Source organism: Leptodactylus fuscus, chromosome 9 (assembly GCF_031893055.1).
Source record: "Leptodactylus fuscus isolate aLepFus1 chromosome 9, aLepFus1.hap2, whole genome shotgun sequence".
Taxonomy (NCBI): domain Eukaryota; kingdom Metazoa; phylum Chordata; class Amphibia; order Anura; family Leptodactylidae; genus Leptodactylus; species Leptodactylus fuscus.
Genome location: NC_134273.1, coordinates 20,706,913 through 20,723,975, shown reverse-complemented (window position 1 = coordinate 20,723,975; position 17,063 = coordinate 20,706,913). Strand labels below are relative to the sequence as shown.

Genomic DNA, 17,063 nt, shown 5'->3' with positions numbered 1-17,063 from the left:
AGGACTGAGGTTTTTTTCCCCCATTTGGAATTCAGTCTGGCTTAATATAGGGGATCTGCAGTGCTCCTATTAACCCCTTCCCGACAGAACAGGAGCACTGCAGATACCCTATATTCAGTAGACCGGGCACTGTCAGACACGGGGATACCTAATGTGTATGTGTGTCACAGTCATTTTCTACTTTTATATGTATTCGATTTGAAGTTCTTTATTTAGGATTGGGAACGCAACCGTTACCATAGGCTTGGCAAATGAGTGTTTAGATTAGAGGCCTGTCGAGGTGAGCGCAGACTAATAAGAGACTGGAAATGTCTTTATCCTAAAGAGTTCTGGCTGTAGGGGATCTGTCATACACCTCCCATTTGAGTCCCATTTGGGTCACAGGTGTGAGTTTATTTAACAGACTGTTTTCGGGCCCTCTGACTGGCACTTGGACAGACCATTTGCTCTATACCACCCTTGTGGGCTGTTTAGTTATTGGAGTGTATCCCGTATTTAACCCACCAGGGAAGAACCGCTAGTAAACCCGAACCATCGATCACACCGTTGTAGGAAATACTCGCTTCTTTTCTGTTGTCCTCATTTATGGTGGCTTAAGAAAATGCACTCTATCCTCTCGGGGAAGAAGGCACTTGCCATGAGACACGTTTATGAAGTGAATGACTTCCCCATTGACATCGTATGAGCAGGAAACCCGCTAACGTGTCATGTTTTCACTGCGTTACAATGTAGCGGGTGACATTGAATATCTGTCAGTGAATTTTATGAGCTTTTTGATCCAATATGCACTTGTGTCAAGAGCTTACCATGATACCATCACCGTTTTACAAGATGAAAAGTCTCCGACACAAAGGTGAGATAGACGTTTCTCCTTTGACTTTCATTCTTGTGCTATTCAGAGGTAACCTTTTACTTACAAGGAATTTATCGCAAGATATTCGAAATACTCGATTCTATTGTATTGATAAATGATGCTATAGTACAATACCTGGAAATACTATATACCCTACATTCATTTCTATAGGAATAAATGGGTAAACAGCATATATTATATACTCAGCTATACAGTACTTATATGATAGCGAATCAACAGGCTGAGGATTAGTTCACACAGGGCTCCACGTGAACACATCCCGTCGTGGCTTTCCGCTCCGGATTAGGCCCAAATGAATGGGCGAGGAATCCGCCGGAACAAAGGGCAGCTCGCTTCTTTTTTTCTGAAAAAGAACGCTAGCGATCTACATAGACCTCTATTGTGAGGGGGCGTATTTTGAGGTGGGTTCGGCATCAAAATCTGCCGCCGCTTGCCTTGTGTGAACTAGCCTTAAATGGGGTTTAACTACAGGTTGAAAATATATGCACACCCATACAAAGTATACCGACTGTGGGATTCAAATCCTGTTACTGTGTATTTATATGTATATTCTACCACAAATGTATATTCTATCACATATATATATATATATATATATATATATATATATATATATACACCACAAACCGTAATATAGCTTACCTTATTTGTAACTAGCATCTGCCCGCGACTTCGTCTGCGGGTTGGTGTTGGCGCTGAGCTGCGTATAGGGAGCCAAGTTCTGTTGTGTCTAATCAGCACCGTCACCTATGCTTGCCCCCGGCCCACCCCTCTCCCCCTCGCCTCTGCCCTTTCCCCTCCGCACCCCAGCCCTCCTCCGTCTATGCCCCTTCCCCACCTGTGTGCCCCCAGCATTCTGTGTATATTGCCGCATGGCCCTTTCCCCCACCTATGCCTACAGACCCCCCTCTTTATCGCGGGCCGCCTCCGTGTGCCTCCGGGCTCAACCCCCACCCCCCTGCTCCTCTCGGCCTCACCCCTCCCCCTGCTCCTCTCGGCACACCCTAAGGGTATGTTCAACAGGTGGAATTTGGCGCTGAATTGGAGGCAGATCTCTCCTCACAGTCAGCTCCAATTCTAGCCTTCATTTGATTTCAATGAGATGCAAAACACAAATTTTTTGTTTTTCCTAGATTTTTTTTTTTTTTTTTTAGCATTTCCATCTTTTCCATGTTTCGGACCCACTTATGATTTAAAGGGTCTTTGAGTAACCAAATCAGGGGGCAGGGACAGTAGTCTTGCGGTGTCCACAATATCATCGATGACTATAATACTGTGAATCCAGGTCACACCTGGCACAAATGTGGACTGTATGAAGTTATGGCATTGTATGTCTTGGTTTACACGTAGTAGTTGTAGTGTGCTGCATGCTATTTGGTGCTTGCAGTGTTCCCTGATTTGCTGCAGACTAGTCATGTGATTTCAAGTACTAAATGTGTAGCCATTATTTGCTTTATAGAACAATGTGTAATGTAACGTGTGTTGTCCAGGACAAAAAGCTGCTAAAAAAAAAGTACAAACAATTCCAGCAATTCAATAAAAACTTCAGTAGATCCGATTGACTTTGTGATGTGTATGGGGCACTGTCAGATTGTGAGACCATGGATCCAGCTCGCTTTTTCCTGATCTGTCGTCTTATGACTAGTTCAGACACATCTGTTTTCAATGGTGCTGTTTGTTTCAACAACAGTCTGCATGCGGATAACACATATACCCACACTGGTGAAAGTGTCACAATATGCTCTTTCTATATTACAGGGGACACTGTGTCTGTAGGAGTCAAGGCTGCATGTACACAACCATTGTTGTGCACGGATCTGGGAGAAGGGAATGCATGTCACATGAATGGTATCCAAGTACAATCTGTGTTTTCCCACAGCCCCGTACACTTCAAAGAATGAGGATGTGCGCTGAGATTTGCTTCCTGAGTTCACAACTCCTACACGGGACCATGAAAATCACAGTTGTGTACATGGGGCCATAGACATGAATGGGTCAGTGTGCTATCTCTTTTCTTAACAAAAAACAAACTAAAAAAACCCACAACATATTGTCTAAAAACATGGTTGTGTGCACAAGGCCTTAGAGAAATATCTAGCAACTGCGTATCTCCTTTTGCTCAATTAAGGGCTCGTTCACATGGGGCAAGAGGGGGCGGATTATGGCTCTGAATCCACGTCTCATAATGGAGTTCTATGTAGACCGCCAGCACTGGAATCGACTTGCCCTTTCTTCACGTGGATTCCGCAGCTGAATCAGCCGCGGTGTCCGCTCTCCGGACTAGGCCCATTCACTTGGGCCTAATCCAGAGCGGAGAGCCGCGACAGAATAACCCCCCACCCATCCATTACTGATGCCCTGTGGGCGCCGTATTGTGGCAGTCGCTGTGCAGATCCGCACCCAGTAGAGTAGGGACCCACTATAAAGAAGTCGCCGAGAAGTGGCTAGTGGGCATAGACGCCTTGATCAATATGTATACTAAGAACCTCATGTTCAGTATTGTAGAATTTTCCGAGAAGCCCTAGATCAATGTATAAGACTGGGATGTGCGGGCCAGGGCTTTTTCTTTTTTTGGATACATACGGTTTCGATATATGTAATTCTTCCAGGAGTGACTGTACAATAGCAAACAAATCGCTTACAAAAGCACAAGTGACCATAATATATGAGGTCAAGGGACACTGGACTGCAAATACAGGGCAAATGTTTGCAGTCAAGCAGCTAAAACACTGGAAAAAAAAAACAATCTATAAGCAAAGACTGTAAAACCGCTTGCTGTCTGTGAAAAATATCCCATCTGTAATCATACAAGCAGCCAGATGGAGATACAAGTACATAGAAGATTTTTTTAATTTTTTACATTGCAAGCTGTGAGATCTGCAGAATACCTTTTGTATAGGAGCCAGACCATGTATGTTAACATACGTGCAGATAGGGGGAAGGTTAGGCTGTTGTATCCGGCCGCTGCTCCTTGGCGGTGGCTGTCGCACTTGTTCATGCCTTCTCTTTTATGTTGATGAATGGCATTTTCATCCCCACCTGTTTGTTTTCTTTGTTGTTCTCGGCACGGCAGATATTGGCACTTTTTTTTTTTTTTCCGGTTCCCCCTTCTTTTCATCTTGTTGCTTTGTGTGAATATCATGAATAAATGTATAGCATTAAATTTGAGCCTGCGGCAAAATTCGAGAAAGTGAAATGAGAAGTTGAGCGTTTAAAATAAATTTGTAGGAATATTTTGTTCGGGTATTATTATTGTGTTGAGACTTTTTTTTTTTTTTAACTCAATATTTTGGACTAGTAAAATAAATAAATAAATAAATATTTTTTTATTATAATGATTTTTTTTCCCTTGTGTTACTCCTTTAGTTAACCAGGCGACGGCATCTGATGAGACAATTTGTAGTTTTTTTGTTTTGTTTTTTTTTTGCCCCTGCAGTTATTTCTTTCCGTATATATAGTACTATTGATATTTGGGGAGGTACAAGATGTACCTACTAAGACAGACCCAAGGGGCTATTCACACTGCTCTGCACTTATATCACCTGTATAGTGACGTACTATTTAAAATCTGCAGCCTGCTCTTTATTTTGGGAAGAATTTTTTCCCCCCTCTGTATGCGAATGGGGTTATTTTAATGTGCATGTGCAATGTGCATGTGTCGAACTATATCTCTGCCCTGAAAATCTGGAATAAGTACACCACGTTGGAATTGAGATACGATATGGCGGGATAGAATACGTTTTATATGAATTGGTTTTACAATTTTTTATTTTTAATATTTTTTTTTTAAATTTTTAATGTTTCTGAACAATCTACTGCAGAAGTTTAAAGGGATACGTTTCATGTCCTCCAGGAGGTGGTGTATTATATACCACCGAATTCAGCACACTTTCGATTTTGGCAGTATCTGACCTGGTGCCAGAAATATCGGGGCCGACCTCACAACTCGGCGCTATCATGGGACTGACGGTACATATCTATAGATCCGTACCAGTGATGACGTGGAGCTGTATGGTCGGCCCCTTGACCATGCAGTCATATCTGTAGCCAGCTGTACCAATATCTGTGGTACGGGGGCAGATATTTGCAAAACTGAAAGCGCGCCGTTTTGCTGCGGTATATGATATTCTACATCGTAGAGGACATGGAAGGTTCTCCTTGACAGATTAGGTAATCTGTCACCAGAACCAAGTCTAAGGCCAGTTGCAGACAAACATGGTTGCGTTCAGTGTGCTATCTGTGTATTTCACGGATAGCACACTGACCCATTCATTTTAATGGGCCCGTTCACACGACCGTGAATTTCACGGTCCCTTATACGAGCCGACTGTACTCCTGTCCTATTTTGTGACCCTTTCTTCTCCTATTCATATAATAAAAGGAGCAGCAGAAGCATGGCGGCCCACGAGGGTCATCCCCGTGGCCCCCATGTGCTGCAAGTACCTTTAATTCATGGCACAGTCATCTGCAACCGGCCTAACGGGTCAGGGTCGCCCAGTTAAAGTTCATTTTCTTGTTTTGAGTCGTTATCTGCTTTGCCAAAATATTGCTGTTTTGGTCAATACGCAAATAAGCTCTTTGGAGCAATGAAGGCATTGCCATTGCTCTAAATAAGTAATCGGCAACACCCTCATTGCTCCAAAGAGCTTATTTGCAGATTGACAAAAACAGCGATATCTCGGCAATGAAGATAACAATTTACAAGGGGGAACACAGTTTGATTTAGGTGACCCTAACTTATCAAAGTGCAAGGATGGAGTATTCTAGTCACAGCAGGTTACCCTCTATCCTGTGTGATTGTGACCGCTTGGACCACCACCAGTCACGAGACCAGTTTGGATTTAGTGGCAGTGGATATTGCCCCCACGATTCATGTCAGTGAGGCTTTACATTTGCAGTTCGGTTCCCATTTAAATAAATGATGTACCTTCTGCTCCATTCAAAGTGGGGTGCAGAACACCCTCTTATTGTTATTGGTGGGGTTCCCAGCAGTCAGACCCCCCTGTATTCCACAAGCTAGAGGGTTGAGGCGAGAGTCACATCTGCATTACAGTCTCCTTTGGAGACTATCGCCGTGTCCGCCTCAAATCGGCAGCGGAAAAACTTCTGTACGTAGTTCTATAATGATGGACCCCATTATAGTCAGTGGGGACTGTCGGACTTCATGTGTTACCTGACGGACCTGAACAAGAGGTGGCGCTAGTGTGAACATTTGTGTCCCTTGTGACCAGAATACCCCATTATTGGCGCCCCAATAAACTAATCTGTTAAATTTGCCACAAGGATCCTGATTTTATTTACGTATCGAATGAAGACCCTGTAGTCATTACTCTTGGGCTGTGTTCACACGTAGCAGCCATAATGCGACTTTTTTGCTTTCATCTTCTGAGAACGTGGCAGAGCTGCAGCGTCTTATTGTGACAAAATAAACACGTTAAAAAAAATAATCACATGCTGATAAGACATAATAATTAATATGCAAACAATTATTATAATTTACATTGGGGTGAATTCTCTAAAGTAGGGCAAAGAGAAAGTGGAACAGTTGCCCATAGCAACCAATCAGATCGCTTGTTTCATTTCTAAAAATGAAAGCTAGAATCTGATTGGTTGCTTTGGATCGCTGTTCCACTTTGTACCTGCTTAGATATCGCGCCCCCTATTGGACTATATGACGGAGGACAAGTCTGCAGAACTTGTACCTGTAAATAATGGGACTTACTGTTCGCAGCTGCACCAAGTTTCTGTCCCTGGTTGTCTTTGTAGCCCCGGCTATTATATGTTAATTAATAATGAATATGTCGGTGACAGTATAGGTTCACATTACGGCTAACCGGCTCCAGCTAGTGCTTGTAGAGTCACATTCATGCTTTTGTTTGAGCCCTATTCACACAGTCCCTATCGTTGCAGCACCACATTCTTTGCAGGCTACTTATATCGATGTCTTATGTCGTTTTATCCTGAACTCAACTCCTTTTGGAAATGTTGCATGCACAGGTCTTGCAGATGGCACCCTGGCACCTTGGAGATCTCCGATCAGGTCAGAGTGTAGCAGATATGCAAAAAAAACCCCCAAAACCCCAAAATGCTTTTCATCAGTTTGCAACGTTTGATGACAGTTTTGTGGCATTAAGACGGTCTGCGTTTGTGTCTTGGCAACTGTTTCCTAGTGACAAGTCTAGCCGGCACTAGCCATTGGCTGGGGGGCAGAAAGACAGAGTCACCTTTTCGACGTTCTGCTCTCCTGCATCAGCTTTTGCTGGGCGAAGGGGGGTGGCGGGGAGAGGATGGGAGGGAAAAAGGAGGAGGAGGAAGAGGAGGAGGAGCAGGGGGCTCAGGTGCAAGCTGTAATAATACAAGAGCGAGAGAGCGAAAAAAGGGAGAAGGAGAATGTGAGAAATAGCGACAGCCTCCGCGCAAACACTGGACCTCAGCAGCCGGCTGCCGGCTCAGCTGCAAGCACTAGGTGAGAAGCTTTATCTGCTTTATTGTGGTGTGGGCGCAGCTTCTTAGTTTGGAGTGCTGTGCAGGAAGGAGGGCACGGGGGGTGGGAGAAGAGACAGCCGGTCCTTTTGGCTAATTTGTAACTGGGTAGAAGGATGGAGGCAGAACAACTCTCCCATCTCAACTTGAGTCACGATAAGCACAATTTTTTCGTTTTCGGAAACTGCATTCCTTTAGATGATATCTCGGCTTGTGCCGCCGCCGCTGCCTCCCACCTCCCTGGCACATCTCAGGCACTGACAGTTTGCATCTATTTAGGAAAGGACTGACAATAGAGGTGGGCAGAACAAACATCAAGCCAACTTCAACTCGCAAACTGAGGAGGACAATGTGACCTTGGTTCTATCCTTTTAGACAGCGCGGATGTGTTTGTTTCTAGCGCCCTTTATTTCCATCTAGCATCAGGCTCCTTTTTAACTCTTTCAGCGCTCCGACATTTTCATCCCATCGACGCCTTTTGCAAATTGATACCGGGGGCTCGTGCGAATGATCTTGAAAGAGTAAAGGCGACCATGAGGTTAAGTTTGAGATGAGTTATTAAAAGTTTGCTCTTGAATAATTCATGTGCATTATGTATGTGGAAGGCTATTTCAAGATATCGGTTTTCCATCTTTGTATGGATGTCGGCTGCGATGTAATGTGTAGGAAATGGGCGTGCTCCTGGGCATTTATAGGCACTCGTATTGCATTGAAAGCGGTTTTCTGCTGTTCCCCGTGCGCTGAAAATTAGGTCACACAGGTAAGCGCTCGGGGAAATTATTTGTCACCTTGGGCTACAAGTAATGGTTAACAAGTGAACAAAAGGATCATGCAAGGTGCACGCAGCACGCCATGCATCAGTATACGGTTAGATTTTCATTCACCCATTGTTTTATAGGATTTCTTTAGTCCGTATCTGCAAGATGTCTTGTGCACTTGGCCTGAGATGCTGAGATATTTTAAGACTCCTCTTGACTTCCCCTCCCCTCTTATTCAGATTTTCAAGTCTAAAGATAAACTATCTCGGGAGAATACACTGGCCACCCTTCACCCCCACCTCTCTTCTCCCTGATATAAAAAGGACCATGATTCACAGAAATGTTTTTTTAATTTTTTTTTATTAGGCTTTTCTTATTATTTCCTCCTCTATCTGTTTTATTTTATGTTTCTCTCTTTATTTGTAGTCTCCTCCACCAATGATACAGGATACAGGATTTCTCCTCTTTAGCAGCCGTTCACTGTGGTCGCTAAGAATGGATCCTAGAAGCCCGATCGAGAAAGCCGCAGCCACCTTTGACTTGTTAAGTTTTATTCTATTGGTCATTGCATTATTTTTTCCAACTCCTACCTTGGAGAAGCAAAGGTGAGTGAGCTCTGGGAGGGACCACGCGTTTTATGGATTGGGAATGAATGACTTTGGAAAGCGGTCATACTGATGGAAGAGGTTGCTGGAAGAAGTCCTGAGGCTCAGAAGTGGAGGGTCTCTTACCCGGCTGTAAGACTGGCTTGCCCGACCAGTGTTTTACCACCACGCTTTAGAAGTTCATACCTGCTGACCACCATTACAAACCATGAACCAGTCACAATTGCTTGACTGGAGGACATTGAACACAAGTGGATTCTTCCTGAACTCATCGGAACATCACCCTTGTCCACTGGGTTTTGGACACTACAATTCAGTGGACATATGCATACTGGAAACTACCGTCATTGTGCTGCTAACTTTCTTGATAATCACCGGGAACCTGACCGTCATCTTTGTTTTTCATTGTGCCCCATTGCTGCACCATTACACGACCAGTTACTTCATCCAGACTATGGCATATGCAGACTTGCTTGTAGGGGTCAGTTGCTTGGTTCCCACATTATCCCTTCTTCACTACTCCACTGGGGTCCATGAATCCTTGACATGTCAAGTGTTTGGCTATATCATTTCTGTGCTAAAAAGCGTCTCCATGGCTTGCTTAGCGTTCATCAGTGTGGATCGATATCTGGCCATCACCAAACCCCTTTCCTACAACCAGCTGGTAACGCCATGTAGACTGCGCCTCTGTATCATCCTTATCTGGATTTATTCATGTTTGATCTTCTTGCCATCTTTTTTTGGCTGGGGTAAGCCTGGCTACCATGGGGACATTTTTGAGTGGTGTGCCATTTCCTGGCATACCAGTGCCTATTTCACTGGCTTCATTGTGTGCCTGCTCTATGCGCCCGCAGCACTGGTTATATGTTTTACATACTTTCACATCTTCCGCATTTGTCGGCAGCACACCAAAGAAATTAGCGACCGCCGAGCTCGCTTTCCCAGTCACGAAACCGAGTCAACTGGAGAAGGTGGGCCCGGTCACAGCCCTGACCGACGCTACGCGATGGTCTTGTTCCGGATAACCAGCGTTTTCTATATGCTATGGCTCCCATACATCATATACTTTTTATTGGAGAGTTGGAGGGCGCTAGAGAACCCCGCCTTGTCTTTTCTAACCACCTGGTTGGCCATAAGCAATAGTTTCTGTAACTGTGTCATCTACAGCTTGTCCAACAGTGTTTTCCGCCTCGGCCTTCGGAGGCTTTCAGAAACGATATGTTCGCCATGTATGTGTTCTAAGGACAAGAACGAACGGGAACCTAAACCCCGGAAACGTGCTAACTCCTGCTCTATCTAAAGTCCTTCTAGTGACAATCATAAGCTAGGAGCACACCTACACCAGGCCCCGGATGCTGCTTTCTCAAAAAAAACAAAAACAAAAAATGTCTACAAAATAATTTTAGCACCTCATTTTGGCTACATTGTTTGAGTTTTTGATTTGCATTGGAAATGTGAACCATTAAACTCTGATCCAAACAGACATGCAAAGAGCGCACAATTCTGTCAAAAAAAAATGAGTCATGCCGTTGCGGGAGGGGAGCAGAGTATCAAAGGAAAAAAAAAAAGGTGTCAGTTTGGTTAAGATTAGCTAATTAATGCGGATATTCTGCAGAAATATCAGATATCGCACAAAAGGTCACTTCCTCTTTTTCACTCGAAAAATATAATGTCTTCATTGCCTTGCTGGGAGAATAAAAAGATTACTGTCCAAGGCTCGTGTTACTAAATCCAGTACTGCAACGTGATAAACTATTGCATAACCCGAAGGTGACCAAATTGCTGTTATACAAAGTACTCTATTAGTCTTTTTTAGGGTTCATTTTATCGATGTGTGTTATTATTATACCGGTTCAGTGTAAGAAGACGTGTAGGCGTTGATGCCACTGTCGCTGACTGAATGGTTTGAGAGTTTACAAATGCCTGTGCAATTTGCAGGTGACAATGAAGTGTTCTGTGATGGTATGCGTGTATCCACCATCCCCAACATGCCATCTGCCTTTTCCTCTATAAATACCTTACAAGACATGACTTACAACTCGCAACTGAGCTGCTATGAATGTGTTTTTATTTATTATTGATGGGTATTAGCTATATTTCCAAATTAGATATCTTTAGCCTTTGTGTAGACGAGAAAACGTCGTCGATATACCTACAAAAAAAGTTGCAGTGACGAGACGTTTAATTCATGTCATACATGTAAGTAACCATATATGCTTTGTGTAGTTCTTGATCAGTCTTACGAAAGACGTGACATGGCTCTGGTTTCCAAGTAGAGGCTTTTTTTGCAAGTCCCGGCCACCCAGATGTTATTGAGCCTTTTGTCAGACCGTGGCAGTGGCTTTTTCCAGAATTAGAAGCAGTGACCTTTTTTTTTTTTTTTTTTTTCTCTTCCCCAGAACAATTGGTGATTTCACCACCCATGCAAAAAATAGAACCTGCTAAATGGGCTATGTTCCTGCTATACATTTATTCTGTCATCATTCTATAGTTCATCCAGCTTGCTGCTGTTTTTGACCGTTCCTTGTGCAGTTTCACTGTACACATGGTATATTTAATAATAAAAAATAAAAAAAAAAAGTAAAGTAATGCAAGCAATGTTTGTGATTTTTATCCAATGCCTTGTCATTGTCATAGATAAATAAGTAGATAGATATTAGAAATAGACAGATAGATAGATAGATAGATAGATAGATAGATAGATAGGAGATAGATATATGGATGGATAGATAGATAGATAGATAGATAGATAGATAGATAGGAGATAGATAGGAGATAGATAGATAGATAGATAGATAGATAGATAGATAGATAGATAGATAGGAGATATATGGATAGATAGATATGAGATAGATATTAGATACATAGATAGATATTAGATAGATAGATAGATAGATAGATAGATAGATAGGAGATAGATAGATAGGAGATAGATATATGGATAGATAGATAGATAGATAGATAGATATGAGATAGATAGATAGATAGATAGATAGAGATAGAGAGAAGGATAGATAGATAGATAGATAGATAGATAGATAGATAGATAGATAGATAGATAGATAGATAGGAGATAGATATGAGAGAGAGATAGATAGATAGATAGATAGATAGATAGATAGATAGATAGATAGATAGATAGATAGATATGAGATAGATATTAGATACATAGATAGATATGAGATAGATAGATAGATAGATAGATAGATAGATAGGAGATAGATATGAGAGAGAGATAGATAGATAGATAGATAGATAGATAGATAGATAGATAGATAGGAGATAGATAGATAGATAGATAGATAGATAGATATAGAGAGATGGATAGATAGATAGATAGATAGATAGGAGATAGATAGATAGATAGATAGGAGATATATGGATAGATAGATATGAGATAGATATTAGATACATAGATAGATATGAGATAGATAGATAGATAGATAGATAGATAGATAGATAGATAGATAGATAGATAGATAGATACTATAGATAGATAGATAGATAGGAGATAGATAGATAGATAGATAGATAGATAGATAGATAGATAGGAGATAGATAGATAGATAGATAGATAGATAGATAGAGAGATGGATAGATAGATAGATAGATAGATAGATAGATAGATAGATAGATAGATAGGAGATAGATATGAGAGATAGATAGATAGATAGATAGATAGATAGGAGATAGATATATGGATAGATAGATAGATAGATAGATAGATAGGAGATAGATAGATAGAGATAGAGAGATGGATGGATAGATAGATAGATAGATAGATAGATAGATAGATAGATAGATAGGAGATAGATATGAGAGATAGATAGATAGATAGATAGATAGATAGATAGATAGATAGATAGATAGATAGGAGATAGATAGAGATAGAGAGATGGATAGATAGATAGATAGATAGATAGGAGATAGATAGATAGGAGATAGATAGATAGATAGATAGAGATAGAGAGATGGATAGATAGATAGATAGATAGATAGATAGGAGATAGATATATGGATAGATAGATAGAGATAGAGAGATGGATAGATAGATAGATAGATAGATAGATAGGAGATAGATATGAGAGATAGATAGATAGATAGATAGATAGATAGATAGATAGATAGATAGATAGATAGGAGATAGATATATGGATAGATAGATAGAGATAGAGAGATGGATAGATAGATAGATAGATAGATAGATAGATAGATAGATAGATAGATAGATAGATAGGAGATAGATAGATAGGAGATAGATAGATAGATAGATAGAGATAGAGAGATGGATAGATAGATAGATAGATAGATAGATAGATAGATAGATAGATAGATAGGAGATAGATATATGGATAAATAGATAGAGATAGAGAGATGGATAGATAGATAGATAGGAGATAGATAGATAGATAGATAGATAGATAGATAGATAGATAGATAGATAGGAGATAGATATGAGAGAGATAGATAGATAGGAGAGAGATAGATAGATAGATAGATAGATAGATAGATAGGAGATAGATATATGGATAGATAGATAGATAGATAGATAGATAGATAGATAGATAGATAGGAGATAGATAGATAGATAGATAGATAGATAGAGATAGAGAGATGGATGGATAGATAGATAGATAGATAGATAGATAGATAGATAGATAGATAGATAGGAGATAGATATGAGATAGATAGATAGATAGATAGATAGGAGATAGATAGATGATAGATAGATGATAGATAGAATAGATAGATAGGAGATAGATAGATAGATAGATGATAGATAGGAGATAGATAGATAGATAGATAGATAGATAGATAGGAGATAGTATTAGATAGAATTAGATAAGTAGATATATGGATAGATATGAGATAGGTGTGAATGTGAAAGGTTCCTGGAAGGTTTTCTTAAATGTGTCATGGCATTAGGAAGCGAGAGGCTGTGTAAGAGGAGCCAAGATCGGCACAAGCAGCGAGGTCACATTATTTCCTTGCAATTCATCTCTCTTTCTCCTTGTGACAGATAATTGTCAATGTGTCTTCTACTTTCCAGAAACCATTATAATTTGCTCATGGTGGGGCGCGTCTACAGATCAGTGATTCCAATCTTTCAGCCTGTTACTTTAGTTTTATTTTAACCAGCCCTTACTTGTAGGTGCAAATTTTGGGCAAACAATGGTTTCCGGAAAGACCAGATTTTCGTTGTTTCTAATATGATTGTAACCTTCTGTTCCGCCATAAGCGCACCTGTCCTTAGCACTTCCACCTTAGAGGATCTACTTGCACTTACACGATGTAGTCACTTAGGATGGACCGCTGCACACATTACTAAAATCTAACGTTTCCATGGTGTTCATGGTAACAGGTTTCAGCTCCTGTGCTCCGGTATCGTCTCTCCTATGTAATATACAAGTGTTGGATTTGTTGCTTATTATGCCATTTGTTGCTTTTACATAATATTTTTTGTTATTTACGTTACTAATGGTGGACATTTATGCCAGGGCCATACATTGCCAGTTGGCAGCAGTTTCACCGCCCAGGGAGTTGCTGTGAATTACAATAGCAGTGTAGGGGATGGGACACGGCGGTAAGAATCCTCAGCACGAAAGGGGCAGATTTATTAAAACTTTGTAAAAGCAAATCTAGCTTAGTTGTCCATAAAATGAAATGATTGCCAATCATTGATGATTGACAATGTCATGAACCCAAAAGTCTTTGCAACCCACATGACAATTATTGCTGTCGTTTCCAATATAATACAAAGTTGCAAAACTGCAGGGGTTAAACCCAAAGAAAAACAAAAAAAATTTTTTTGCATGGAAATCCCACAGCAGATTGTGATGTGTGACCATATGGAATTTTGATATGGACGGTTTATCAATAGGATAGGCCATCATTATGAGATCAGTGAGGATTGGGTACCCCCACGATCAGCAGATTGAAGGGCTCAAGAGTGATCATTATGCCCCCTTTTATTATTCATTGCCAGGAACAGCGCTGTACATTTTGTAGTGGCAGTATCTGGTATTGCAGCTCAGTTCTATTCACTTGAATCAGACTAAGCATAACAGAGTTGCTTTGCCAAGCACAATACAAGAGGCTTGGATCTGTGCCCGGGAAACAATGGCGGGGATGTGGTACTGATAGTAACACTGCCGCCGCTTCAGTCCATCAGACGCCCACCATTCTCATAATGATGGCATGCCCAATCGGTATTCAAAATGCTACTTCAACAAGCTCATCCATTGTGTTCCATGACCATGTGTTTGTTTTGGGGGGGGTGATCTTTCATGGGTCTATCCTCGGGCACCCAATGCCCACTTACCGTAGCCGATGGTCACAAGATTTGGCTTTTAAATTGTGTGCCCGTTGCCTAACACGGGTGGGTTATAGCCATGTAAAATAGCTGGAGCACATGGCTATACCCTTAACGCTTCATGCTAATGTAGACTTGCTTATGATTTTTGGAAGTGTAATTGATGCTAATTCTAAGGATTTGTGGCCTGCGGTGCATTACCCCATACTGTCGCCACTCTAATGTGCACCTTGTACAAGCGAGCCCGAAAATAGCGATGTGCCCCTATGAATAACTCTACGATCAACATAAAACACGTAGCCTTCACGGTCCATCCAGATTCCCACAAACATAGGTTAATCATTCCTTATAATAATGACTATTTTGAGACACAAGATGAAGTCGGTGCGGATAAGAGGGTGACTCAATATAGCCCGAGAAAGCGCTGGAAGCAAACTAGCCAGTGTATGAAAAGCCTGCAGATCACCACCGATATAAAGTACATGTGGCATTGCTGGAGGTGCTCGAATGAGTGCGCTCAACCTGCCTTCCCCCTCCACAAAAATAGATATTTTATCACATTATAGTCTATGCACCCTGACTACATTATTGAGACGTGAATTCTTTTCTAGATCTCTGTATAGCGCAGAATTCATAGAGCCCGTACGTGAACAAAGGTAGTAAAAAAAACGGAGGAATATATGAAAAGAGCTAAAATAAGAGCGCGGTAGACTTGGTCCCCCGAGCGTTGTTTTCTGGGGCGAGGCTACATGTGGAAGCGTAATATTTATTTACTGGGGTGTCATCCATAAAGCTGTCCTATACATGTCGCCACATTGTTTATATACTCGGAAATCGCCTTTATTAATGGTAATTCATTGGGCTCAGACCCTGCAGAGCTGTCGGCCTATTTTATGGGTTTGCCTCCATCTTTTTAGTCATTGAAAGCCTTTAACCAATAGGCAATTTTCCAAATTTACCTTACAAGACTCTTAGGCCTCGTTCACACTGGGCTTGGGACCGCGTGTTTTGGTCCTGATTCTAATGCGGGAAGCCACATCAGAAATGGAGCAAAATGTGCCTGCCACGATTGTCACGGCTTCCGACAGTCGCGGCTTCCCCCTCCGGAGTAGGCTCAAATGAATGGGTCCAGTCCGGAGGGTGCAGTCGCGAGGCGGACGCCGGGGCTGACTCAGCCACGGAATCCGCCTGAAAAAGGGGCAGCTCGTTCCTTTTTTCCAGTAGCCGGAACATACCACTCACGGAAAAAAGGACGCTAGCGGTCTACATAGACCTCCATTGCGAGGGGATGGATTTGGCGTCAGAATTCGACCCCCTTTTGCCCCATGTGAACAAACCCTAAAAGCAGGTGACAACCATCGTGGGAGACGTGATAATGACTATATTAGTTGTCACCCAACTTTCCTAAATGCCGAATTAATGAAAAGATTGGCTAAAATGAATGTTGCTGTATGTATACATTCTCTGTTACTATCCGTGCTTCACCTTTTGGTACTAATTTATAGCTAAAAGTGGATGACATGGGTTTGCCGGCAACATTTATTTGCAAAAATACTCTGAGATTTATCTGGAGGTTTCGAGATATTTCACTTGTAATGGATCTAGTTGTTGTGTTTTTCCTCTTGACAAAAGCCTGGCATTATTACTAGCTTGAATGCCCTTGTAATAATAGGTGATGGTAACCAAATGCTCTCGTGTTGTATTACATAGCAATGACTAAGTAACAGGTTATTAGTTTAATAGCTGTAAATAAATGTTTGTATTTTCTCGCGAAATTTCGTGGGAAAAACGCATCTTTGCCGCTTTTTGTTAGTGATGCAAGTGCCAAAGCACAGGGCGTACGTGTTCTTCTAGGTTACATATGTTACTCCGCATGGCTCTCCAGCCATTGGCATATCCAGATACTCTTGGACAATGGCGGTTTCAGGAAGGTCATAGTATTACTAATAAACTAGGGATTGAAGTCCTAACAAGCACTGCATCTAATTAAAGGGGTATTCCATGATTGATGACCTATCTTACCTTCGGAC

The 17,063-nt window shown here is 41.5% G+C and overlaps 2 protein-coding genes across 4 annotated transcripts in view; both read left to right on the top strand.

The window, feature by feature from the left end:
• RABGAP1L (RAB GTPase activating protein 1 like) overlaps positions 1–17,063 on the top strand; it is a 210,844-nt gene that overhangs the window by 81,302 nt on the left and 112,479 nt on the right. The gene's annotated exons all lie outside the window — the stretch shown is intronic.
• Positions 7,181–11,262, top strand: GPR52 (G protein-coupled receptor 52). Its single transcript, XM_075287111.1, has 2 exons — positions 7,181–7,340; positions 8,542–11,262. Exon 2 carries the CDS (start codon positions 8,929–8,931, stop codon positions 10,018–10,020), a length of 1,092 nt encoding a protein of 363 aa, XP_075143212.1. The 5' UTR covers positions 7,181–7,340; positions 8,542–8,928; the 3' UTR covers positions 10,021–11,262.